Source organism: Nelumbo nucifera, chromosome 4 (assembly GCF_055504915.1).
Source record: "Nelumbo nucifera cultivar China Antique chromosome 4, China Antique-T2T, whole genome shotgun sequence".
Taxonomy (NCBI): domain Eukaryota; kingdom Viridiplantae; phylum Streptophyta; class Magnoliopsida; order Proteales; family Nelumbonaceae; genus Nelumbo; species Nelumbo nucifera.
This window is the reverse complement of record NC_142652.1, coordinates 89,829,511-89,856,170: the sequence shown is the minus strand read 5'-3', so window position 1 is coordinate 89,856,170 and position 26,660 is coordinate 89,829,511. Positions and strand designations below refer to the sequence as shown.

General features: G+C 39.1%; 1 protein-coding gene across 8 annotated transcripts in view; it reads right to left on the bottom strand.

The window, feature by feature from the left end:
* Nucleotides 1-2,051: 2,051 nt before the first annotated feature.
* The window catches only part of LOC104612053 (chloride channel protein CLC-d-like), an 82,153-nt gene continuing 57,544 nt past the window's right edge, over nt 2,052-26,660 (bottom strand). For 2 of the 8 annotated variants that reach the window (XM_088903363.1, XM_088903362.1), the window contains exons 14-24: nt 18,138-18,289; nt 15,339-15,474; nt 15,126-15,257; nt 14,957-15,034; nt 14,814-14,869; nt 14,609-14,695; nt 14,367-14,523; nt 14,141-14,242; nt 14,018-14,064; nt 7,483-7,810; nt 2,052-2,537 (exon numbers count right to left, since the gene is read on the bottom strand). In XM_088903363.1, coding sequence (XP_088759489.1) covers nt 7,510-7,810; nt 14,018-14,064; nt 14,141-14,242; nt 14,367-14,523; nt 14,609-14,695; nt 14,814-14,869; nt 14,957-15,034; nt 15,126-15,257; nt 15,339-15,474; nt 18,138-18,289 — 1,248 coding nt within the window. In that variant the 3' untranslated portion in view covers nt 2,052-2,537; nt 7,483-7,509. Of the gene's footprint in view, nt 2,538-7,482; nt 7,811-14,017; nt 14,065-14,140; nt 14,243-14,366; nt 14,524-14,608; nt 14,696-14,813; nt 14,870-14,956; nt 15,035-15,125; nt 15,258-15,338; nt 15,475-18,137; nt 18,290-26,660 lie in introns of those variants that run through there. The other 6 variants (XM_088903364.1, XM_010279383.3, XM_088903365.1 and 3 more) reach the window with 6 other exon arrangements.

Genomic DNA, 26,660 nt, shown 5'->3' with positions numbered 1-26,660 from the left:
CTCATCAACTCACTCTACTCCCATTAAATAACTTATTAACCCTAATAAAAACTATCACCCCATTAACTCACACTTTCAAGTCTCTTAATTTAAACTCAAATACTCTTCTATTAAAAGAAAGGAAAAATGATTTAAATGTGCCCTGATGCATCTGACAAATACTAAAACATATCCTGTGGTTTCTGAGATTACTTTAATATACCTTGTTAGGTGACGTCACTTTAACACACTGGATATGAAAGAGCCGGAAAAAAAATGGCACCACACCTCCAGATCAGCTACAGAGAGGAGTAAGACACCCTGGATATGAAAGAGCCCAGAAAAATGGCATCACACCTGAAAGGTAAACGGACAGTGAATCAACAAATGATTCACAGATTCAGGAGCTTGTCCACACAAGCTACAGGTGCCTTCGAAGTTCAAGCCTCGCCTAAGTAGAATGTCCACTGTTCGGACTTTTCCCTTTGCCGCAAGCAATAAGAGGAACACAAATTTCAGAGGAACATGACTCTTCTAAATCCAGGACCAGGCCACTTTAACACCACGAGAAATGGCTGCATAACAAGATTTTATAGTGAACAGCTCACTCTTTTCACAAGTCCACACTCTAGTGTCACTAGAGCTGAGATTAACATGAACCTACTGCAAGATCCCTAAAACATTTTGAATTGCATCCACTTTCCAATCATTAAGATTCCTTCAAAAACTGGGGGACCAAACTAACTGGTCACTAACAAACTTCAAGTATTATGAACTCTCTCTTACTAACATTAAGAACTCCTCTTATCAATACTTTGTGAAGGGCATTTTTGTCCTTTAACCAATTACATCAATCATTACAGTAGTATGTTTTGACATGGTATATTTAAGTAATTTCAGAAACCACAGGGTATGTTTTAATATTTGTCAGATACCTCAGGTTATATTTAGGTAATTTTCCTAAAAGAAAATCACATTATTTGCAGGAATATAACCCTGGTTACTAACATCAAAGATGATGGCCTTTACATTTATGCTGTATGATACCGACTTGTTAAAGATGATGGCCTTTCCTTATCTATACAAATATACATGCATATTTTAATCCTACTATTTTCTAATTTTCTGTGTGTATTCTGATGGTTAATATTCCATATAAACTATTACAATATATATTTTTTGTTTATACTTTATATATAATTATTTGAGCCTTATATTTGGTTTCATCAATGTATTTATGGTGTCAAACTAAGTTCCCCTTATATTTCATGCATATCTTAATTTTTCCACTGCATCAATGTGACTCCAAAATGTATCCCTATGTCTCTTAAAGTTGTCTTTCCAATACTCTTTGCGTCTTTGATACTTGGAACCTTGGCACTGATGTGGATTATAAATGGGAATGTAACACTGCAGTCCCAAACATCACCTTAGGTTTTCTTATTATTTAATCAAAAGCAGGAAATAAGAAACAATTCCTATATTAGATACATTGGCTGATTTGGTAACTATGAACTGATTTCCAATTGTTTACTTTTCCTAAATAATTTAACCAACTCTTGGATACGAAAATTTCTAAGATCGTTTACTGGTCAACAAGAAACAGAAAAAGGACACTATGTGGCCCAAGAAAGCAAAGAAATTAGCTCCTTGAATGGACACAAGTATCCTTTCAAGTGCCCCACTGATGGACACATAACCAGCATTGTATTACGGCTTGAAATTTTCTTTTCAGGCTGACATTCAACCTGATTACATGTCCATCATTGAAATGCTCAGGACCTTTCAAGGAGTGAAGATGAACATGCATGAGAAATGTGATATCCTAAATGAAGTGAAGCTCTAATTACAACTCTTACCAACTTGCAGAAAGATACATGGATCCTGCAACAAGCCTGTGATTCAAGACTTAAGCTGGCATTTTCAGAGGCTTCTACAGCATGAATTCCATAATAGTCAAACGTAACTGTAAGGAATACAAGGGCTATGGTAAAGCATTCAAATCCTGATAAACACAAGCTTCCAAATATTATAGACCTGGATTAATGGGATATCCATGGGAGTGGAGGAAATGCTACAAAATTTCAAATAGTCAAACTTTCTAATAAGAAAATAATGATAAATTGTGGAGAGTATTGATACAATAAAAAATGATACAGTAAAACCCCCTCACCTCCTTCCCCAAAGAAGGGGAAAAAAACTCGCTCTAGGTGTCTCCATGAACAAATAGCAAAACCACAGACCTTAAAACAACATTTTTGTGCCTAGTTCCTTAAGACCTATTTGACTATTATATCTATATCTAAATTAATAAAATGCAAGAATTAGATAAGTACAGTTTATAAGCTCCTTTGTGTTAAGGAGGAGCACACAATGCACATAAAATGACTGCTAAACCTAGGAAAGTTAGTATGGAGGTAGTTTGAAAGAATTAAGCCTCAAGAAAGGTAGGACAACAATGTTTCTTCATTACTCACTCTTGGACAAGAAGACCATCAAGAAGTGGATTCTCTACTTCTGATCTTCTTCTGTTCACTCTTTTATCATGTTGACGAGCTCTGTTCAACAAAGAAATAGAAAATTAGGAAGCAATATAAATGAAGTAAACAATGCTCTGGCAATTGTTCTACTCTATATACCTGAGAAGAACTTAAACAGAGTGTAAAAGTTTACAATTGCAAGTGATAAGAACTGTGTGGATGGGCAAGGAAGCAATATGATAGCTCAGTTTAATAAAAACACCTGGAATTAGGGATGTAGTCGGGTTCAGTTTGTATAGGTACCAGCCAAATCCAAATCCGGTTGGAGTTAGGGATTTCGGATCGGGTCCAAATCCTGTTGGACATAGATGGGACTTGATCCGAGTCCACCATATACATCATAACAAATAATGCCAGGGTGCAACACATTAGGAAAAACAACAATCTATAGGTAGTGGACCCATGGAAAGATAGGGCTGCAAATGGACTGAGATGTAAAACTTGAGCTAAGTGGAAGAAGATGAAGAGAAGAAATGTTCGTATGTATGGGGTGTGTTACTGTTCACTCCCACAGAAGAATTTATACTAGGTGGCCAAATTACATATGTGCCCTTAGCTTCAGGTGCCCAAATACAAATAGATGAAAAAGACAAATAAGCCCTTACAAACAAAACATATTCTCAACACTCCCCCTCAAGATGAGCATAGATATCTATCATGCCTAGCTTGCTAAGATTGTTGTCATGTTTTGGTTTGGAAACCCCCTTGGTTAAGCAATCAGCTAGTTGATCTTCTGGCTTGACAAAAGGCAAGCAAATCTCTCCATTGGCAATTCTCTCTCTAATGAAGTATATGCCCACTTCAATAAGTTTTGTGTGGTCATGTTGAATAGGATTATGTGCAATATTTATGGAAACTTGATTATCACAGTATATCCGCATTGGAACTCCTGTTTGTATCCCAATCTCTATCAGCAAACCCTTCAACCATAGAAATTTTGATACACCATAGAAAATTGCTCTATATTCAGCTTCTGCACTAGATCGAGCTACAACAAATTATTTCTAACTTCTCCATGACACTACATTGCCATTGTTTTCTTAGTAGAACGTGTTAGAAAATTAGAGAAAAGAGAGAAGAGAGAGGAAAACGGAGAGAAGAGAGGAAGAAAGATTTAGAGTAAAAAAGATTAGGTTGGTGGTGCCAACACTTTTATTTATATTAGGGAGACTCAACTAAAAAATTAAAAAAGATGTACAAAGATCAAAAAGCCCTTGCGGCCTAAGTACAAATACAATTAACACTCTCCCTCTAGTTGGGACATAGATATCAATCATGCCCAACTTGTCACACAAGTCATTGTGTCATAGGTGATGATGGCCCTTTGTGAAGATATCTGTAACTTGCTCTTTAGAACTAACATAAGGAGTGCATACTTTGCCACTCATGATTTTCTCCCTGATAAAGTGTTTGTCCACGTCAATGTGCTTGGTCCTATCATGAAAAACCAGAATGGAAGCAATGTTGATAGCTGCCTTGTTGTCACAGTACAATGGCATAGGGCTATCAATAACAAATCCCAATTCATCTAACAGTTTTTTTTCTTTTTTTTTTTATCCACAACATTTCAGTAATACCATGGGACAACTTTGTATTATTCTTCGGCATTGGATCTAGATACCACACTTTGTTTCTTACTCCTCTATGTGACACAATTTCCTCACACGAGAGTGCAATATCCACTGGTAGATTTTCTATCATCCAGCCCAATCAACATCTATATAAACTTCCACCTTTAAATGCCCATGCTTTTGGAATAACAAACCAAGCCCTAGATACTTCTTGAGATACCTAAGAATCCTCTCAGCAGTCTCCATGTGGGCATGCGTCTAATATTTTATGTTAATCATTTTTTAACAAAAGGAAAGGAAAATAAATGTCTAATCTATGATCCACTAACCAGGTCATATGGTTCAGCAGTTTAATTGGTTGGGTAACTTGGTCATTACCAAGTCAGTTTGGGAGTGAAATGGATCCAAAATTTGGCGGGATGGCAGGTCAACTGTTCTGACCAAAGGTTGAAAATATTGCAATTAACATGCATTGGTATCATGAATTATCAATGGTATCATAAATATAAGATTCTGACAATTATGATTATGCTATAACTCCAAGGAATGATGGAGGAAATTCTGAGGTAAAGGGGATTTGGGGAAATCCCATTCCTCAAAGGGTGGAAGCTTTTGCTTGGATAGCATTATGACCTTAAAGCATATTGAGAGTAGAGGCTTTCATTTGGCTAGTAGGTGTTATTTATGTGAGAATGCAAAGGATAATGTCTATCACTTGTTTATTGGTTGCCCCTACTCTAAATTCATCTGGGGTTTCTTTCTTTGGGCTCTTCAAATCTAGTTGGATGGAGCCTAATTCGGAAAAGGAGTTATATTGACTAGGTTTCCAACTATGAGAGGAAATATCAAGTCAAAGATTGCTTGGAGTTGCATTCCTTTTGCTGTTTTCTGGGAAGAATGGTGTAAAGAGACTGAGCTGAATGGGCCCTAGTATCTGTTTTTATGTTTAAGTAGTATGTTATTTGTTTTGTATGTTAATGGGCCTGTTAATCTCTTTTATAAGTTCTTTTAAAGTTCTTGCTTAGCTGGCCGCCCACTTAAGGGCAGACTTTTAATTAACCTAGTTAATGAAGATTAATAAAAGAATTAATGAGGGGTGAAAGGAGATTATCGAAGTCCTTTCTCCCTTCTCCATCTTTTTCTTCTTCTTGCTGTTTTCTTCTTCTTATTCTTCTATTCTCCTATAATCTGAAATATTTTACTGTTCTTTTATTGGAGAGATAAGTTGCTGATGATTCAGAGAACTTTTTTGCCAAGTTGGTAGAGGGTTTGGTGAGTCAAAATCTGGCTGTAGATTGCCAAGAAGGTGGGGCTGCTGATTTTTGCCCAAAACCCTAGCCGATTAGAGAGTTCCTAGTTACAGGTTAAAGAAACTGTTTGGGCGTGGCACTCAAGGCTTGGAGGGCTCCTTTTGATCTCTAGAAGTGGGCGATTGCAATCGGAAGAGGTTTGGGAAGCTCTGGTAGGAGTGGCTAGTTCTTCTCTCTTTCTCCCCGGAAGCCGGGTGTAGTAAAACCCTAGTTTTGGGACCTTTTGGTGTTGAATTGACCTCAGTTAGGTCTATAAAGATTGAAAACCTTGTTTTTTGATTTTCGTTTGGTTAATAGAGAAATTTGGAAGTGAGATGAAGTAGATCCCGATGTCGGGGGTTGGTCTAGTAGATTCCCTTTTGACAAGAGTGATGACTACAATCAAACTGGATGGAACAAATTATTTGGCCTGGGCACAATCTATAAAGATTTGTCTGTAGTAGAGGTAAATTGGGGTTTCTCACGGGCAGTAAGGAGAAACCAACAAAGGTTGATCCTACATATGAGAAGTGGATGCAGGAGAACTACATAGTGATTGAATGGTTAGTCAATCCTACGCAGCCTCACATAAGTCAACATTATCTTTGGATGGCTTCAGCTAAGGAGATTTGGGATTGTGTTACAGAAATGTACTCTTAGAAATTGAATGTTGCAAGGGCCTACAAGCTGAAGAATGATGTGAAAAATCTGAAACAGGGGGAGAAGAGTGTAGCTGTCTACTACTCAATGTTGAAGTCACTATGCCAGGAGATTGATGTTATGGAAACAGTGGTATGGGAGAGCACCAAGGATGCGGAGACATTTAGAAAATTCATGGAACGAAACAGGGTGTTTGAGTTTATTATAGGACTCAACCTTGAGTTTATTATAGAACAAAACAGGGTGTTTGCTCAGGCATATGCTATGGTTGCTCAGGCATATGCTATGGCCAGAATATTTGGCTACCTCCTTAACATAGGCCTGAGCCACTATGGAAGCTGTATATGGTTGCGGTAACGCTAAAAAATGAGCATATTTGCTCAAGCGGTCCACAATCACCAGAATCACAGGCGATCCACTGTGGAACCTGACAGATATGCACCTTCCTTCACACTTGATCCCTTGCCCACTGGCCACATTGACAGCAAAGGGAGCTATGGGTTCCACATCCAATCTGAGTCTCCGAGTCAACCCAGGGGTGATGAAATTTAGGGAACTTCCACTGTCAATTAGTACAACCACCTTTTGGGCCTTAATCCACCCTTCAACCCTCATGGTACGTGGGGTCTAGCATCCTGAAAGTGCTTGAAAGGAAATCACATAATATTCAACTTTCATAGATGGACCCGCTTTGATGGGTCCAACTTTCGGCATCCTCTTCTTCAACTTGCAATAAGTAGATGTGCGGGGTCTTGCACCGATGCCCCAAGGCAAATTTTTCATCACAGTTGTAATATAGCCCCTTCTCACGACGGGCCTGCATCTCGGTCCAGGTTAACTTCTTGTAGGGTACAATCATGGTTCTGGGGTTCTTGGGTGCTGGAATTTCGGGTTTAGTTCCAGGGGTGGGAAGTAATGGTCCTGGGGTGGAATCCCCTAGATTGGGTGGGTTTCATAACAGAGGTCCGGTTGTGGGTCCAACAGGTCTAGTGGACTTCCTTAATCGGTTAAGCCTGTCTTCTTGGAGTTTAGCTAATCCGATAGCAGCAATAAGGGTTGAAGGTTGAAGTGATTTCACTTCAATCCTTATGTCTTCCCGTAATCCTCCAATAAAGCAGCCAACCAGAGCAGTTTCAGGCCAACCATGCACATGGGTAGCTAACCTCTTGAACTCAGTCTGATATTCTTGTACGCTACCAGTTTGTTTGACCTGGGACAGTGGTTCATCAAAGTTTTTGTACCCAGATGGTCCAAACCTCACACGTAAGGATTCGGTGAAGTCCATCCAAGTAGTCTAGGGGTGGGTTTTCCGGTACCATTGGTACCACATAATGGCCTCCCCATCTAGGTGGATGGAGGCAATAGGCACTCGTTGATGCGCCAGGGTCTCATGGTATTCAAAATAACGTTCAGCTCGATAAATCCAGGGTACCGGATCATCACCTGAGTAAACTGGAAAGATGATTTTTGTCACCTTGCCTGGGGAGATCCCGTTGCGTCTTCCCATGCTGCTATTGGATCCTTTGGCTTCCAGTTCCCTTGCCATGCGAGTTGACAATCGCTCGAACTGTCCCACCAGGGCTGATAGAGTCTCCTTGACTTGATGTCTCTCAGTTCTGATGTGGTTCGGTGAACTTCCACTTCAATACGACCGACCTGTTCATCTACTGCAGTTGATCTTGTGTTAGTCATCGGTGCTAGGCTTTGATACCAACTGATAAACCCGCTTTGAATTCTGAAACTCTGAGCTGGTTCAAGGGAGCTCACCCTCCTGAAACAGAGTAGAAGAAAAGAGGAAGAAGAGAAAGGAGGAAGGGGAAGAGGAAAAAGAAGGGAGGAGAATAGTAGGGTTTTTCTTACTTGTCGAATAGATGGGGTTTACAATTATTTATACTCTCCCCTCAATCTCTCCTGCACATGGATTCGACTGTGACTGATAACTAACTGGAGGGACGTGGCCTCATGTAAACGAACCTCAGTGGAGGTTGCACATGGGTGATCAGGTGCTTCTCTCGTGCAGGGCCTGGTCGTTGAGTGTCTTGGGCCTGGGTCTGAATGGGTAATTGAGGGCCTATCACATCTAATTGAAAGAAAGAAATAGGAGAATCTTTGAAAACAATTCACGCTCAAGAGACCATATCACTCTTCTTTGTGTGAAAAGAATCATGGATTGGGTTCTCATTCATCCAAAGTTTGAGGAGGTTTCAAAAGAAGATCTTGGTGCTGGTTTTTGGAATCTCCTTGAGTTGGTCTAGAGTTTAAGTCTTTCTTATTATTGTATTTCTATCTTCTTATACCTTTCTGTCTTTCTTGGTAATATCTCATCACCTTCAGTTGTACCTTTTTTCTTGTTGAAGATTAATTAGTTTTATGATGTTTTTCTGAGTAGATGTTTTATGTTAGTTGTTAGATAAGAGGTGGGGACCACCGTAGTTATGTGAGTCCAAATTTTATTATGTTTTTTGAGTGTTATATATGCTGTTTTATGTTTTTCCGCCCTATAAGGGCATAGTTGTCTTTGTACTGTTCTATTATTTTAGTATAAATAATAAGTGAAGGGGGCGGCCAGATTATTTCTCTCTTTTCTTTTCAACTTCTCTTCTTCTCTTCTTCTCCTTCTCTCCTCCTCTCTTCAAGAAACTACTTTATTTCATATATATATTTTTTTAATTCAGCAGATTCCTACTTGGTATCAGAGCATCGGCTAGGGTTTCTTGAAGCATTCTCATGCAGCCCTAGATCAGCCGACTGCATGAAGTAGTAAAGGGCTGATCGATCTGATATAGATTGCCCAGTTCTTGGAGTTTTTGGTGGGATCTAGACATCAGGAAGGTGATCTATGGTTCGACATCAAAATCAGGAAGAACTGGAGTACGGGGAAGAGTCCCAGAAAAGTTGGACTCTTTGTTTTTGATCTGATCTTGGGCGCCTAGGTAATGTTAGCTTTCTTTTGATTTTCTGAAGAGGGCGGTTTGGTTTCTGGAATTTTCTAGGCCTCCTGGAGTGATCGGTTCACTTTTCTCTCTATTGGGAGGCGTGGGGAGGAGAGAGATTTCCCTCCAGCTAGGGTTTTCTTCTTCTGGAAGGGTTGGTTTCTGTGTGTGTGATATTAAATTATTTTTTGAAGGTCTCCAATCTATTTTTTCCTTACTGTTGAACTGTTTGAAGTAAGATGGAGAGTTGGAATACCGGGATGAAATCTACTATTACTACGGGACTGGGTGTTGGAGGTAGTAGTGATATTTTTGGGTATGGCATCATTACTACAGTAAAACTTGATGGTACAAATTATTTGGAGTGGGCACAATCAATTAAGATGGCTATTGGTGCCCGTGGAAAATTAGGGTATCTCAGTGGGGAGGAGAAGAAACCTGATTCAGACTCTTCCCGATGGGTGCAAGAGAAATACATGGTAATGTCCTGGCTATGTAATTCTATGTTACCTCATATTGCAAAAAATTTCCTATGGGCTAATACTACTAAGGAGATTTGGGATGGAGTGACTGAAACCTACTCTCAGAAGCAAAATGAAGCCAGAGCCATTAAGAAATCAGGTGATAAGTATGAAACAGGGAGAAAAACCTCTTGCTGTGTATTTCTCCATGCTGAAAACCCTATGGAAGGAAATAGATCACTTGGAAACTGTGGTATGGGAAAGTGTAAATGATGCAGCAACTTATCACAAACTGGTAGAGAGGAATAGAGTTTTTGAGTTCTTGGTAGGGCTGAACCCTGAATTTGACATTGCTAGGCAGCATATTCTTTCTAGGGAGGGTGTGACACTCTCTCAGGCCTATGCTTTTGTCTCTGGAGAGGAGAGTAGGAGGAATGTAATGCTGAGACAGCCTGGGATTGACCAGTCGGCTATGGTTGGTACAACAAAACCTAAGCCCAATGGAGACAAGGGGAGTAGTGAGACTAGAAGGGAAGATAAGAAGGACTTGGTGTGTGATTATTGCAAGAAGCCTAAGCATACCAGGGACACTTGTTGGAAGCTTTATCCAAATCTTATGCCTGCTCGGATAAGAAACAAGAAGGGAAATGCAAATGTAGCCACTACAGGAGACTCTTCAGCCCCTCTCTCCCAAACTGATTGGGAATCCATTGCAGTAGCAGCAGTGAGAACAGAAATGGAGAGGTTTGGACAACTTATGAGTAAGAAACATTCAGGTAAGGAGGGATCACCCAGGGACCTCCCTGGCATTAGTCATCTGGAGGGACTTCCAGATGGACAACAGAATGCAGGAGCCAACTACACCACTTCCTTTGCACATACAGGTAGTTCATATGCAACTGCAAATCTTGCATCCACTTCAGGTAAGGAGGGACCTCCTTGGATTATAGACTCAGGAGTATCTGAGCATATGACTAATGCCCCTACCATTTTCAGTTCCTATCAGTTGTGCTCTGGTAGAGACAGAGTCTCTACAGCAGATGGTTCACATATGCCCATTGCTGGGAAGGGGATAGTTAGAGTGACCAATGATATAACTCTGTCTTCTGTTTTACATGTCCCTAGACTTCATACCAACCTATTGTCTGTTAGTTCTTTGACAATAAATTTGAATTGTTCTGTGACCTTTCTTCCTGTAATTGTGTTTTGCAGGATCTGGAGTCAAAGAAGATGATTAGGAGTGGTCGTGAGGTGAATGGAGTCTACCTTCTGGAAGAGATTCCGAGACATCAGGGCCATCATGTTAGCAGCAGCAGTAGTAGTGGGTCAGAGTCAGTGAACCAGATTATGCTTTGGCACAATCGCTTGAGACATCTTTCTTTTAGTTCTTTGAAATGTCTTTTCCCAAAGCTGTTTGAGTCTGTTCAATTATCTACTTTGGAGTGTGAGAGTTGTCAGTTAGGAAAGCATTGTAGACAGTCTTTTAAACCAAGTAATAAAAGAATAATATTGTTCACAATGATGTATGGGGGCCATAGCAAATCCCTTCCATGGGAGGATTCCGTTACTTTCTCTTGTTTGTGGATGATTATACACGATATTCTTGGATATATTTGATGAGATCACGTGATGAGATTCCTAACTTAGTACGACAATTCCACCAGATGGTTCTCACACAATTTGGAGTGAGAACTAAGGCTTTTAGATCAAATAATGCCAGAGAGTACTTTGAGAAGGACCTAACCACGTATCTCTTAGAACATGGTGTAGTTCATCAGAGCAATTGTGCATATACATCGCAACAAAATGGAGTTGCTAAGAGGAAAAACAGACACATTGTGGAAGTGGCAAGGAGTCTTATGGTGTGTGCTTCAGTTCTTGTGCAGTTCTTGGGAGATGCAGTTCTTACAGCCGTACATGTGATTAACCGTGTTCCTTCACGGACTTTGGGGTTTAAGGTGCCATTTAGCCTTCTTTTTCCAAATGGGGAGATATTTCATATACCTCTGAGGGTTTTTGGTTGTGTTTCTTTTATTCACATTCTTGGCCCTCATTGCAAGAAATTGGATGTTACCTTTTGTGAATCCACATTCTTCTTCTCGAGTGGTTCTCCTTAGGGGGAGAGTTTTGGGGAGGAGAACTCACAATCTGTTCCTCTTCCTGTTTCTGTGGTGCCTCCATTAGTTCAGCCAACATCTACATCAGTTCAACCACCACCTGCACCATCAGTTCAGCCAGCACTTGTACCTCTAGTTTCATTACCTGAGCCACTATGGGTAGCCTCACAGCAATATCAGCGCCGACAGATGATGGTTGACTCCACACATCCTCGACCCACACCACTCTCTGTCAGTCCTTCTGAAACTCCAGATTCGGCAGATACAGTTCAAGGTATTCCTCTTGAGCCTGAGCTTGTTATGTTTTCTGATGATAATGTTTCTGTCCCTAACACCATTGTTGCAGTTGATCCCACTAACCTTGATCTTCCCATTGCACTTCGTAAGGGGAAGAGAAAGTGTACAGCCTACTGCATTTCACACCATCTTTCCTACAGTGCCTTATCACCCTCCTACCGTGCTTTTCTTTCTTCCCTGGATTCTATGTCTATACCTAGGAACGTTACTGAGGCTCTCTCCAAACCTGAGTGGAAAACAACCATGCAAGATGAGATGGATGCTTTGGTCAAAAACCAAACTTGGGAAATAGTTGATCTCCCCCTAAACAAGGAGACAGTCGGATGTTGAAGGGTATTCACAGTGAAGTATAAGGTCGATGGCAAGATAGAGAGGTACAAGGCAAGGTTGGTAGCAAAAGGGTATACTCAGACCTATGGTGTTGATTATCTGGAAACCTTTGCACCAGTAGCTAAGATGAGTTCAGTTCGTATCCATTTATCTCTAGAAGCCGGTATTCATGGCCCTTGTTCCAGCTTGATGTCAAAAATGCTTTCCTCAATGGTGACTTACAGGAGGAGGTATATATGGACATTTCAGCAGGCTTTTATGAAAATTTTGGTAAAGGAAAGGTGTGCAGACTCAAAAAATCTCTATATGGATTGAAATAGTCACCTAGGGCCTGGTTTGACAGGTTCAGAGGGGCACTCATCCGTTTTGGATGCACACAGACACAGTCTGATACACCCTCTTTGTGAAGAGGAGAGATGCTTTTGTGTCAATTCTAATTGTGTATGTGGATGATATAGTGGTGACAGGTAATGATCTGGAGGAGATTGATGATCTCAAAAAATCATTGCAACAAGAATTTGAGATCAAAGATCTTGGTGAACTCAAATACTTCTTAGGGATTGAAGTTGCAAGATCCAAGGATGGGATCTTCATTTCACAGAGAAAGTATGTACTTGACCTACTGCGAGAGACTGGGAAGCTGGGGACCAAACCAGCAGCCACTCCTATTGATCCAAATTACAGAATTAATGGTGTGGTGAATTGGTAAAGGATGTGGGGAGATATCAAAGAATGGTGGGCCGATTGTTGTATTTGTGTATGACACGACCAGATATTTCTTATGTTGTCCGTATTGTGAGTTAGTACATGCATGCACCTCGGGTTCAGCACTGGGAAGCTATTGAGAGAATACTTGCATATCTGAAAAAGCACCCTGGCAGAGGCATTCTTTTCTCAAATCATGAGAATCTGAAGCTAGAATCCTATACAGATGCAGACTAGGCAGGATGCTTAGATGATAGGAGGTCTACATCAGGAGTGTGTACCTTTGTAGGTGGGAAACTTGATCTCCTGGAAGAGTAAGAAGCAAGCGATTGTAGCAAGGTCAAGTGCAGAGGCTGAGTATAGATCCATGGCTCATGGTGTCTCAAAACTTTTTTGGGTTAGATCTCTTTTGAGTGAGATTGGGGTGAAAGCAAAGGAACCTATCATGTTAAACTGTGACAATCAAGCTGCAATCAATATTGCCTACAATCCAATTCAGCATGATAGGACAAAACACATTGAAGTTGATAGACACTTTATAAGAGAAAGGGTAACAACCGGAGAAGTTTGTTTGCCTTATGTCTCTTCAGAGTTGAAGCTGGCTGATGTTCTCACTAAAGGGGTGGCAAGGAACAAGCTTGACATGATCTACGCAAGTTGGGAATGTGTGACATTTACTCCCAACTTGAGGGGGAGTGTTGAAGATTAATTAGTTTTATGATGTTTTTCTGAGTAGATATTTTATGTTAGTTGTTAGATAGGAGGTGGGGACCACAGTAGTTATGTGAGTCCAAATTTTATTATGTTTTTTGAGTGTTATATATGCTGTTTTATGTTTTGCCGCCCTATAAGGGCATAGTTGTCTTTGTACTGGTCTATTATTTTAGTATAAATAATAAGTGAAGGGGGCGGCCAGATTATTGCTCTCTTTTCTTTTCAACTTCTCTTCTTCTCCTTCTCCCCTCCTCTCTTCAAGAAACAACTTTCTTTCATATATATTTTTTTTTAATTCAGCAGATTCCGACTTTTCTATTACTAATATAATTTTATTTTTTATTTACTTACCCGAAAAAATATTCTATAACTCCAAATGTAAGGTAGAAGAGAAATAAAATGGGTATAGCTGCATTAAGACCTTATAATAGTTGACCAGAGCTCCACTGTACTAGGATCCTCATTTTCCTGCACTCCAAGAAGCAACTGTCAATTACTATGCATTGAGATGAAGTGGAAAAACATAAGAGATCCAATTAGGTACCTCAACTAACAAATCTTTCCTAGTAATCAAGCCAACAACATGAGAAGCACGAGGGACAACAAATATGTGCCTCAATCCTAGTTGACGAAAAAGATAATACACCTGTAATATCATTTTGATGTATTGTTACAAACAATGATTCAATTATATATATTTATTTATTTATACTGGAAAAGATCTACAAATAAAGTTCAATGTTTTTTTTTAATGATGGAACCATCGTCACCTTTGCCAAAGACATATCTTCAGGAACAATGTATGGAGAGGGGTTCAGGAAAGGGGCAAGATCTATGTACATCTCCAGATCATCTGGACCAAGAAAAATATCATCCATGGATATCCCTTTACTGGAGACAGGTTTTGCAAATTCAGTGATGTTGTGCCTGGGGTATTCAGCCACTTCCATTAACTTCTGGAAAATAAGGAAGAAAAGATGACTTTGGACTAATATCAAGCCTCTCCACCTACCTGATTGGTATGGATCCACTTCTCAGTGCACAAGGCAAATGGCTGTGCTGGAAATCTACTTTAGACTGAAGAAGCACCAATAGGTAACTGCACAAGAACCAACCATTCCAGTTATTTGAATCAACTAAAATTTGATGAAGCATGATTCCACTTCTTCTGGAACAAACTCATCTAAAGCAAGAAAACGGGAAGAAGCATGTCATACCTACGAAGTATAAGTCCAATTACAAGTGCCTCTCCGCTCTTTGTTTGATCTACCACCTACGCAACAACAACAACAAGATACAAAAATAACTAAATAATCCAGAATTTTAAACAAGCCAAGGAAGAGGAACCAGAATGACCTACAGGGAACCCATTATGCTTGCTGTTACGCAAAATGGAAACTGCATCTGCAACTTTAACAACACGAGGGAAGTAGACAACCTTTCACATACAGTAGTCAAGCCTGTAAGGTGAAAGCTGGATACGAGGACATTAGTATAGAAGAGGCAGGTAAAAAACTAATGATATTGACCTTTTGATTCCTGCAGGCTTCTTTTGCTTTCATTTTCCGCATGTGGTATTTCGGTTTTGACTCAAGTAATGGAATGCCCCTCAAGCGGGCTTGCATTTCATACAAACCTTCATTGAAGGCATCACCCACAGCCTGCACCAGAGAAGGTGTGTTTGGTTTAGTGTGTAATCATGAATAACAGAAACACAAAAAAATTCACATTAAAGTGCATACCTTTGATATAAGAAGAACAAGCATGATAAGAGGTAGAAATTTCAAATTATTTGTAATTTCAACCATAATGACACAAAGAGATACTGTCATCCTCATGGAACCTCCAAGGAAAGAAGCAGCACCAAGTAGGGCATACCTGAAAATTCCACAAGGAGTTTAGGAAAAAGCATTTACAGACAAACGGTATACAGTGCCAAGCTCATTCATTGACAATAGGAAACCAGCAATCATTACTTATTGAAAATTAGCAAAGTTGAGCGAAGGCAAAGAGGAAGAAAAAAAGGGATACAGATATATTATTGAATCTGAAGAGACCAGAAAATGGAGTTAATGCTTGTAACATATTCTTCAGAAAACTTGAAGACTATAATCCCAAATATGAAGCACAATTGACATGAAAAAGGACAACAACCTAAATCAGGAAATTAGAGTCTAAACATAGGCTATATTGAGAATAAAAGATAATTGAATTCAACTCAGCAACTCACTTCTAATTCCAGTAAAATAAATTTGTAATTACTAAGGACCTTAGAAAAAGACAACATATTTGATGTTTAAGCCATAGAAAACAAAAGTATGGTAAAGATAAGCAAGGGAGAAGCTTCAAAAGATTCTATTACAAGCCAGTTCCTCTACTCACATGACTTTCTAGGTGGTGAGATGTCTTCTTGACAGTTCATGAGGTGCAAATGGTTTTCTTTATCTCATATCATTGAAGGGGTCTTGGACTTGGAGAAATTGATGGGAGTGCAATCCATAATCTTTAAGTGTCTCTCATAGATTCAACTTCCCAAAGTTTAGGAGTTTCATGTTGCACTCGGATAAGCTTCAGGGTTTGTGCTTTTTAAAGCCCAAAAGCACAAAGCCCCAATTTTAGGCTTTGTGCCTTGGGGATTAAAAGATTATAATGTTTTTAAAAACCAACTTTTACCAAATTCCCAAAGCATTTTTTGGATCAATTTTGTTTTCCACTGCATAAAGCTCAAAAGCAAAAGCTTATTTAAATGAATTCTTAGTTTATTTTGCATTTTTTGAAATTTCTAGCAAGTGTTTAACCTTCACTATTTGCTTTTATTTAATTTCATTATTTATTGACATCTTAAGTTCTCTTAATAAGGTCTAGAGGTCAGAAAATTCCATTGCAGACAGTCTAGCTATAAAACAGCTTGAGGGACTGATGTAGGACTGGTTGGGGATTCTGTTGAACAGTTGTTATAGGCAGACTGCTATAAAAAATTAGAAAACTTTGGAAAACAAAACCTTAAAAGACAGGATTTGGGTTGGGAACTGTAGAGAGACTGGGCCAAGTGGACCCTAGCCCATTATTATCTTATTGATTAGTTCTTTCTTGTTATTTTGTTCTTAATGGGCCTTTTCTTGTTATTGATTAATTCTTTTTATGTTTTCTAAGTATTCTGATGAGGTGGACACCCACTTAAGGGTAGGCTTGTAATTTATGTAATCTTAGTAAGATTAATAAAAGATTAGAGTGGAGAAAGAGGAGATTATCGAACTCCTCCTTCTTACTCCCTTCTTCGCCATTCTTCCTTCTTCCTCTTGCTGTCTTCTTCTTCTTCTCTTCCTTTTCTGCTATAATCTGAAATATTTTACTATTAGAGTGGAGAAAGAGGAGATTCTTTGATCTTCGCCTTTAATACACCTGACATAGTTTAAATCTTTTCCTTTCCTTTCTCTCATCTTTGCTAGTTTATAAATTCCTTTTCCTCCCTCTTTAGTGCCTAGGTTATGATTGTATTGCCTTCAGTTTAACTTCACTTTCTTTTTAACTTTTTTTCTTATGGTTTTATATTTTTCTCTATTTTTAGGTTTTTTCAAATCCTTATAGCATGCTTGTTATGCTTGATTATATTTTGAACCTCTTCATTCAACCACCAAATTTCTTTAGAACTTTTCCATTTCCCTTTATATTTTGTTAAAACATATTTTACTACTTTCTTCATGCAGTTTGCCATTTGAAGCCACATCTTATTAGTCTTTCCATCTAAATCTCATTTTCATTCTACTATCAACCTGTCTTTAAATTGTGCTAATTTTTCTCCTTTTAGATTTTTCTACCTTATTCTTGGACACCTATTTTTCCCGATTTCTATTTCATTTTCTAATGCACACATCTTCCACCACTAATCTATCTTACGTGGTTAAGCTTTTCCTTGGGATAACTCTGCAATCCTTACACGTCATTCATTCTGTTTTCCTAATAAGGAAAAACTCTATCTGACTTATGTTTGATCCACTTTTAAATGTTATCAAGTGTCCATCCTTTTGGAAAAAATGTGTTAACAATTGCCATACCATAAGCTACTACAAATTCTATGACTATAGGTTAATAGCATGATTAAGTCTTACATTATGCCCTTGGCTAGCCACCAGGCCATCCCCCTTATATGTGGTTCCCAACATTCATAAAATGACTTCTAGGAAATGGTGTCCATCTTACCTATCCTTTTCTTTAATTGGTGCCATCCTTTTCGTTACCAACAAACAGCTAACAGCTTATTAGATTGACAAAAAGAAAGGAAAAAGTCTATTATGTGTGAAACTTGGTACACATAAATGTATCAAATACATAGTACATATTTCCCTTCCTAGACATGATTTGAAATATCCTCAATAGATATAGCCTCTGAAATCTACCTATAAGAATTTATAGCCCCTTTATACAATCCATATTAACATAAACATAACAATGCTCAATGACAAATTAGATTCAAGCAATAAAGCTATCTACATTCCATACTTGTTATTCAGCCCTGTGTGCAAGGGGTGGATCATACTCACGTTCCCTCCTCAATGTTGAGCTTCTTGTAAAAGTTAACCACAAACATCCCCACAAGCCGTCCATATGTTGAACCTATCATTATTTCGGGAACAAATTGACCAGCCGGAACAGCAGTACCAAATGTCACCACTGCCAATGTATAAAACATAACCTGCAAAGATGCAACCAAAAAGAAATTATTACAATGTATGAAAGGACTAATAAATGGTAGTAAAGTTCATTGTAGAAGGTGGGGACAGTTAGATTGTTTTTTTAGTTCTTCCTCCTTGAAAAGCAAACCCGTTTCAAACACTTCTTCCCTATCTTCATCTTCTTCATTGTCCCTGTGTCTGAAGATGTGCATCTTATCCAGCCACCATCAGCCTCCTCAATGTTGTCATCTTGATCTCTAGAATATCTGGGGTTCAGCCAATCCAGATCGCTTCTGGTTGCAAGTGTAGGTACATAGTGCTTGCTCAGTCCTTCAGAGTATAGAAGACATTGAATTGATACCATATGGATACCCACGAACAGTCTTTAGCTTACTGGCCATCTGCGATGAACTTGTAGTGTATTGCACATTTGCGATAAACACACGGCTCATTGCACGTTCGCAATGGACTCACGTTTGACATGAGCCTAAAATAAGTTCTAGTTAAACCAGCGATGAATTCTATACACATTCGGTTCTACGATGAACCTTGGACGCGCGCGACTCTGCGATAAATCTCAAACACATGTGGTCCTGCGATGAACTCCGGAGGAGCGCAATCTCGCGATAAACCCCAGACCATTACAAAGCCGCGGCTCATCGAGAACCGGATTTAAGTATTAACCACATGTGTAATTTTAAGTTGCACGCGTGATAAGGCGCCACATGAGTTTAATAAAAGGCTGCCCTCTACGCAATGATGCCACTAGTGCCAAGTCGGTTAAGCAAGGTGCAAAAGGCGGTAGTACACGTGGATTATGAGAATCCTCGGGTGAAAGGAAAGTCAACCCTTGAGAAATTTCATAAAAACACATGGCGAAACCCTAGCAATGTTCCTTAATGACCGACAAACGAATCTAATATTCTCTTTCCTAATAGAAAAGTGTGCTTTTGGCTCCTTCCTTTTGGGACCTTAGGGTCCCTCCCTATAAATAAAGGTCCTCCTCATAACGAAGATGCATTCGACTCTCAATCAACCCTATCATCAGACTCCCTGCCCAACCGTCTCCTCACTTCCCTTACCCTAACCTCTTGGTTGATTCTCTGCTCCTGGTCTTCCTCTGTCTTTCAAGGAGACCACTCCCCTAGCCTAACCACTCCCTACTTATAGCACGATTACCTTGAACATCAAACATTGGTCTCTAGTGCATTGCAGACGACCTAGTTTGTGTAGAGGGGCTGCTTGGGGACAATGATAGATGTAATTTATCATCCCTAGTCGGCCTACTTCCAAAAACCTTATTTCCATTTCCATCAGCCTAGCATGCCTCACGTGTGAGCAAGGTTTTGCTGAACGCTTTGGCTGTTCAATAGGCTGTGGAACCAATGAAAAGGTTCCACACTGGTAATAAAATACATAGGGTCCACACCTTTCAAAGTGGGGCCCATGAATTTATTACTGGCGTGGAACCTCATCATTGGTTCCATAGCCTCCTAAACAGCCAAAGCGTTCAGCTAATCTGAATTCCTCACGTGCATCCTTTTAAGTTGGCCTACCAACCCAACCCAAGGCCTTAATTCCCAACCCAACCGGCTCAAAGTTTAATGGCCTGGGTTGAGCCTGACGGGATGCTGGATACGGTCCAAGATCAGTTGCGGCCCCATTCTTAACCATGCCAGCAAACGACTTAATAACATCACTCCTTTTCATTTTTCCAAAAAATTTTGAAAATGTTTCCTTTTTCGTTAAGGCCCCCACTCAACCATTTGTAGCCAACGACTCAGCTTCAATCAACACCTGCCCCTCTATACTTTCTCTAGCTCCCTTTTCCTCTCTTCTCCATGTGGTCCCACCCCCACCAATAGCATCTATATATTACATCCTAAAAGGGAATATTCCATGTCAGCATGTCTCTCCTTGTGGGAAATCCCATTCTAATTTTCTGTTATTTTTTTTATTTTTCTTTTTTTAAATCAATGTAATTGTAATCAAATCCAATGAGAGGCGAGAGACGTTTGGACTTCCAAAACGTCTCCCGCCCTCTGACCTTTTTGTCTTCTCTCAAGACAGAGAACCAGGAACAACATAGCTGAGTCTGTATCCTTCTTGCTTTCTTTTTCGGTTGCTAATCTCTCTCTATGTTCACCTGTAAACTCTAGAGGAGCCTTGATATCCACGGAGAGTAGAAACAAGAGGATAGAGTAGGTATTTTATACTTAGATGACCAAGAAGTTTGAGCATGAACCGATTCAATCCAAAAGGTATGTATGTGTTCATTCTACTTCTTCTTCTTCATCTTCTTAATTTTTTTCCTCTCATTTTGACTCCAAAACAGCAAGAGTAGCCATGAAATCCATGGAAAGGCAAACAAAGGACCCTGAATATTCTTGACAAAGAGGACCCCAATGCAACCAAAACATGTGACTCCCCTGAATATTCATGTTCAATCCATTTTTTTCAGCTATTCTTTGCAACCCTGTTTTCATCTGTGTTTTACAGGTTCGAATTGGAGGTGTTCTATTTTTACTACCATTGCGTGTTATTTTTGCAGGCTAGAATGGGCATCGTATGTTTGTAGTAATGACATAGAAAACTTGAGTTTTAATTTTGTAGAGAAGATGGGACGAATGGCCCATAGGCTGTTTATCCTTTTTTATTTTTTATGTTCTTCTTTGTTGTAATGGGCCTTAATCTGGGCTTTATTCTTTCTTGTGTTATGTTTTTTAATTTTCCACCCAACTAGGGGCCTCTCTGTAAATTATTAAAGTTTAACTTAATGAAATAGAATTAGGGGTGTAAGAGAGAAGGTTATGTTCAAAAATCTCTCTCTCTGAACCCTAGTTGCCGCAACCTTCTTCTTCTTCTTCTCGCTTCTTGAAACCTGATTTTACTGCTTCTTTTTTATTATCTGCAACTTTTTGAACAGTCCTTTCTTTTCAAAAGGCTGTTTTTCTTCTTGGTATCAGAGTTGGCTCGACTTTTCTCTTTTTTCACCTCTTTTTTCCCATACACAGTGTGTATGGAGAATTGAATCGTATGAATAGTTAAAGAATCCTATTTCAGCCTAGTTGTTAGTGCTGTCTGGAGAGAAGGGGACTGGTTTTGTCGTCCTCCTGATAGATTCAAGTGTGTTGCTCGAAGCCCTAATTTTCTAGAGAAATCTGATTGTAGGCCCCACAGGGAGTTTGACCTAGGTGCTCAGTGACTGAAAGTCTTCTCATCCTTCATCTTGAAGATCAAATCAAGTGGATTGGTGTTCTGTGAAGTCTACAAGGAGCGGCTGAGATTTTTCTATTTCTCCTGGCTTCTGGGTGTGAGGTAGGTAGCTGGTACAGCTGCATAGAGGTTGGCTCACAACACAATTTTTGTTCTGTCTTCATTTGTTGTTATTCAAAGTTGTTAGAAGTAATTTTCGAAGTATTAAATAAGATGAACCCCTCAGAAGTTGAAAACAAGCATGTTGCTGAATCCGGACAGGTTCTGGGAGCCTTTGTAGACTCTCTACTGGCTGTGACCACAGTCAAGCTAGATGGAACTAATTATCTGGCTTGGACACAATTAGTAAAAATTCATATCTGCAGTAGAGGCAAATGGGGTTTTATCTCTAGGAACAAGAAGGCTTCTTCGGATGATGATCCATCATATGAAAAATGGATGCAAGAAAATTGTACTATTATTGGATGGCTTGTGAACTCAATGCAACCGTAGATTAGTCAGCACTATTTGTGGATGAATTCAGCAAAGGAAATTTGGGATAGTGTTGCTGAAACCTATTCCCAGAAATTAAATGTGGCCAGGGTTTACAAGCTAAGAAGTGATGTGAAGAATTTGAGACAGGGGGAGAAACCGTTAGCTGTTTATTTCTCAATACTGAAGTCTTTATGGCAAGAAATTGATTTGATAGAAGCTGTAGCTTGGGACACCACTAATGATGCTGAGACCTACAGGAAACTTGTTGAGACAAACAAGGTGTGAGTTTTTGACAAAGCTGAATCTAGAGTATGACATCACAAAACAAAATATTTTATCAAAGGATAGTGTTTCACTACATCAAGCCTATGCCTTGGTAAGTAGTGAAGAAAGCAGGAGACTTGTCCAGGTTCAAGGGATTGGTCTAAATGATCACTTTGCTAATATGGGAGTGAAACCCAAGGGAGTTGCAGGGACTCCAAGTAGATCAGGGAGTGCCAATATTGCTGCTGGTCCAGATAGTGACAGATACCAAACTGAAGAGATGACTAATAGTGAGCAGTTAGTAGTTAGCAGCTATGAAGGTAGAATATGAGAAGTTTGGAAGTATGATCAGTCACCTAGAGGGTGTGGCCTCTTCTTTCAACCCTCCAGGGAATTCAACCTCTTCTGCATTTGCTCATTCAGGTATACGGGCTTCTGCCAATCATGCAACTATTTCAGGAACAATTATAACCAATTATGCTCTCATTGCTCCAAGGAATTTGTCCACAAGTTTTTGGACTGTTTTTGTTAAGCTTGCAAGTGATGTTTCATTTTCAAATTTCTTTATTATTTATTTTGAAGATTAAAATATGACTTTCTTTGCAGATTGCTCAAGGAAAATACTAGGTAATGCTTTACATGAAATGTTTCCTGCTTTTTCCTTTTTTCTTTTTCTTTTTTAAATGCTTAAACGAATGGGTTTTATTTCCATTTGCATTGCTACTTCAACCTTTAGTTGCACTAGGACAAAGGTTCAAGGGGATTCACACATGCTTTTAGTTGGTGGCTGAGTTTTACTAAAAGATCTAAATCTATGTAGGCTCCTCCTCTTTTGAAATTATCCCTAGAAATAGATGGTGTTCCTAATTATGTTGATGTGATGAGTAGGTCATGTCTCAATTCTTTTGGACAATTTCTTGGTGGTGGATAGGTTGTCAATATTTATTTTTTCAATAACTTTTTTATTACATATATCTTACAACTATTACCATGTTTTCTGTTAGTGTTTCTTCTACTCCTTGGTAGGGGGTGGTACACACTCGATTCATCTCCAAAGGACAACTTGAGCATGCTTAATGATACAGCACTAAGGTGCAAAGGTAGCTCACTATGCCACTGAAAATGCTTACCCATTTTCATCAAGTTTAATGCTTTAAAGTGACAGATTTGGAAGCTACTAATTTAGAAAAATAAATAATAATTACAATGATTTGGAAGCTATTAATTTATTTCACTTTCTTAAGTTCTCTTGACAACCAAATGGAGTGTGAAGGCCTAATGTATTGGGTATGAGCCTATAAATCTTTTTTGCATTTCTTTCCTGAGCTACAAATTGGGTCAAATTTCACTTGAGAGGGGGGAATGCAATTTGCTGCACTACTATAATTAATCTGTGTATTTGGAGGGAAAACATTGCAGAAAGGCCTAATGGACTCGGTCGGAGTCAAAAAATCTTTTTACATGCCATAGGTATTGTTTATTTTATTTACTTATTTATTATTTATTATTGACTTGGGCTTTTTCTTTTGTAGGTTAGTTGCCTTGCAAGAGACTCTTTGGTTAGGAGATTTAGTTGCCTGGAATTACTTTAATTTAATTGAATCACTCCATAAAACACACATGCAAGAAAAATAAATATTCAAACTTTTTTTTGAATACTGTTTACCATCAGTGTTTTTGTTTCTAAATATTTAAGTGGACAAGGTGTTATTTTTGGATTGCCGTTCACAAATCACATATGTGATTTTGAATTTGGACCACATAAGATTAGCTGAACTTATATGAGGAATCTCTTTATGTTTTAATTTTTAAGCAGTAGTTGAGATGGTGGTCACTAAGCATCCCTCCACATATGGAGGTTTTGAGTCTCCATGGTCAGGTCAGTGGATCTCACATTGTGGTAGAACTACTTTTAGACCAACTTTTTTTCCCATAGATTATTACCACTGTAGATGTGTTTATCACAAAGATCTGAATGTAAATTCTAGATTGTAACTACTCTCCCCCTAGCAACATTCAGCTAATCTGAATTCCTCACGTGCATCCTTTTTAGTTGGCCTACCAACCCGGCCCAAGGCCTTAATTCCCAACCCAACCGTCTCAAAGTTTAATGGCCTGGGTTGAGACTGACGGGATTCTGGATACGGTCCAAGATCAGTTGCGGCCCCATTCTTAACCACGCCAGAAAATGACTTAATAACATTACTCCTTTTCATTTTTCCAAAAAATTTGAAAATGTTTCCTTTTTCGTTAAGGCTCCCGCTCGACCATTTGTAGCCAACGACTCAGCTTCAATCAACACCTGCCCCTCTACTTTCTCTAGCATATTTCCTTAGCTGTTTTTGCCCACAAATAGTTTCGGTTGATATGTGGCTGCATAGAGTTGCACAGCCATGTCATCACCAAATAGCTCTCCTGAACCCATTTGGCATAAGTTGGGTCCTCCTTAGTTGGTTCCTTCACATCCCCCAACAAATAGTTCCGTTTTCCCCTTCTCCCAATGGCCATCATGGCTGATTGGGCCCATTCTAAGTAGTTTGATCCATCAAACTTAACAGTTGTAATTTGAAAGGTGTTCTCAGACATGTTACCTGAACCACCAGCCCTAAAATCACCTTTCCCTTGGTTCTTAAACTCCATTCCTGGTTAGGAGTTAATTAAAAAAAAAACTTTTAATCACTGTAATAAAAAAAACTGTACCCAAAACTGATAACAGCCGACCTAGGATGATGATTTAGATTCGGCAGTTATCCAGAAACAATGAACAGCTCTACTGGATCTTAAACTGATAGCAGCCGACCTAGGATGATGATTTAGATTCGGCAGTTATCCAGAAACAATGAACAGCTCTACTGGATCTTCCAGAGAGCAAAAAAACAAACTCGGATTGAGAGAAGCAAGTCCAACTATTGCCCGGAATCAATAACAGACCTGGACTTTAGGTTTTCCTCTTAAAAACCCTAAAAAACAGGTGAAAAAGAAGAGATTTTCCAGCTGCACCTCTCAGAATAAACAAAGATGATTTTTTAATATCAATCTCAAGAAAAAAACTTACTTCATGAAAAGATGAATTCCAACTTATCTCTTACTGCTGCCGGCCTCAAGAAGAGAAAAAACTTGCCCAGAAAATTCTGATTGCTACCTTCAATCTTCAATCTTGATAAAAAAACTGCTGTCGGCACCTTCAATCTTGATCAAAAAACTAATCTTGATCATAAATTTACCCAGAAAACTCTGATTGGCACCTTCAATCTTGATCAAAAACTAATCTTGATCACTTTATTCTTCTCTAATTCTTCCTGATTACAAAGAACACTCTCCAATCTTTGGACAGCTGCTAAAGACTCCTGGTAACATCCAAGAATCAGCCGAAAGGAATGATCTTTCTAAACTTCCAGTCCTAGGTAATTCTCATGTGGTCGGCTGGATTAGACTCACATGAGAAACCCTAGATCGTGCTCTGATACCAAGTAGTCGAACAAGACTACAATCTGGTTTAAGTTTTGATGAGAAAACAAACAAAGATTGAAGAGAAGAAGGAGAGAAGAGAAGAGGAGAGGAGAAGAAGGACTCGAAGATAGAATTCAGAAAAGAGAGTGAGAGAAACTAGCAATAGCCGCCCCACTCTTTATAATTTATATTCATATCCAAATAACTGTAAAAGGGCTGAATTACCCTTATTGCTTACATGGCAAAATAATAAAAGAAAAAAACTAATAACATAAATCTGAAATAACTACTAACTAAAATAACTAACATAACAACTAACTGTCTACTACTGTCATACGAACACAGTGGGAACCACATCAGTGGAGTCCACATCAGTGTTCTCTACACAGGTCAAGAGGAAGGTGTACACAGTTCGTATTCCTTCCTTGAAACTGTAGTAATAGATCCAAGCCCTCTGTAGTAGTGCAATCGGACTTTATGAATACCCAACTAACCACCCTTAAGCTCAATGGTACTAATTATGTGCGATGGGTTAAATATGTAGAAGTTTCTTTGATTGCTAGAGGGCAGTAGAAATATGTTAAAGAAGATCAGCCCAAGAGTGGTTCTGAGGGGTACAGTGAGTGGGTGCAGGAAAATGCTCAGACTATGACTGCCTTATGGAATAGTATGAAAACAACATTAGTGTTAATTTCATGTTTTGGACACTACCAAGGAAATTTGGGAGCATGCTCGACAGTTATACTCAGGGCAGGACAATGTGACAAAGATCTATCAATTGTATCATGATCATTTTTCTCTCCAACAGGGTGATAAGAGTGTAGAAGAGTATTTTGCTACTTTGAAAAGTTTACGTAATGAGCTGAATGTTTACCAACCTCTCGAGTTCAAATCTGCCCCCCACAGAATGCGCCCCAAAAACGTCCCACAGCACATCCCAATTGTGTATTGGAAACATCTCCCAGTGACAAGCACGGGAGATATTCT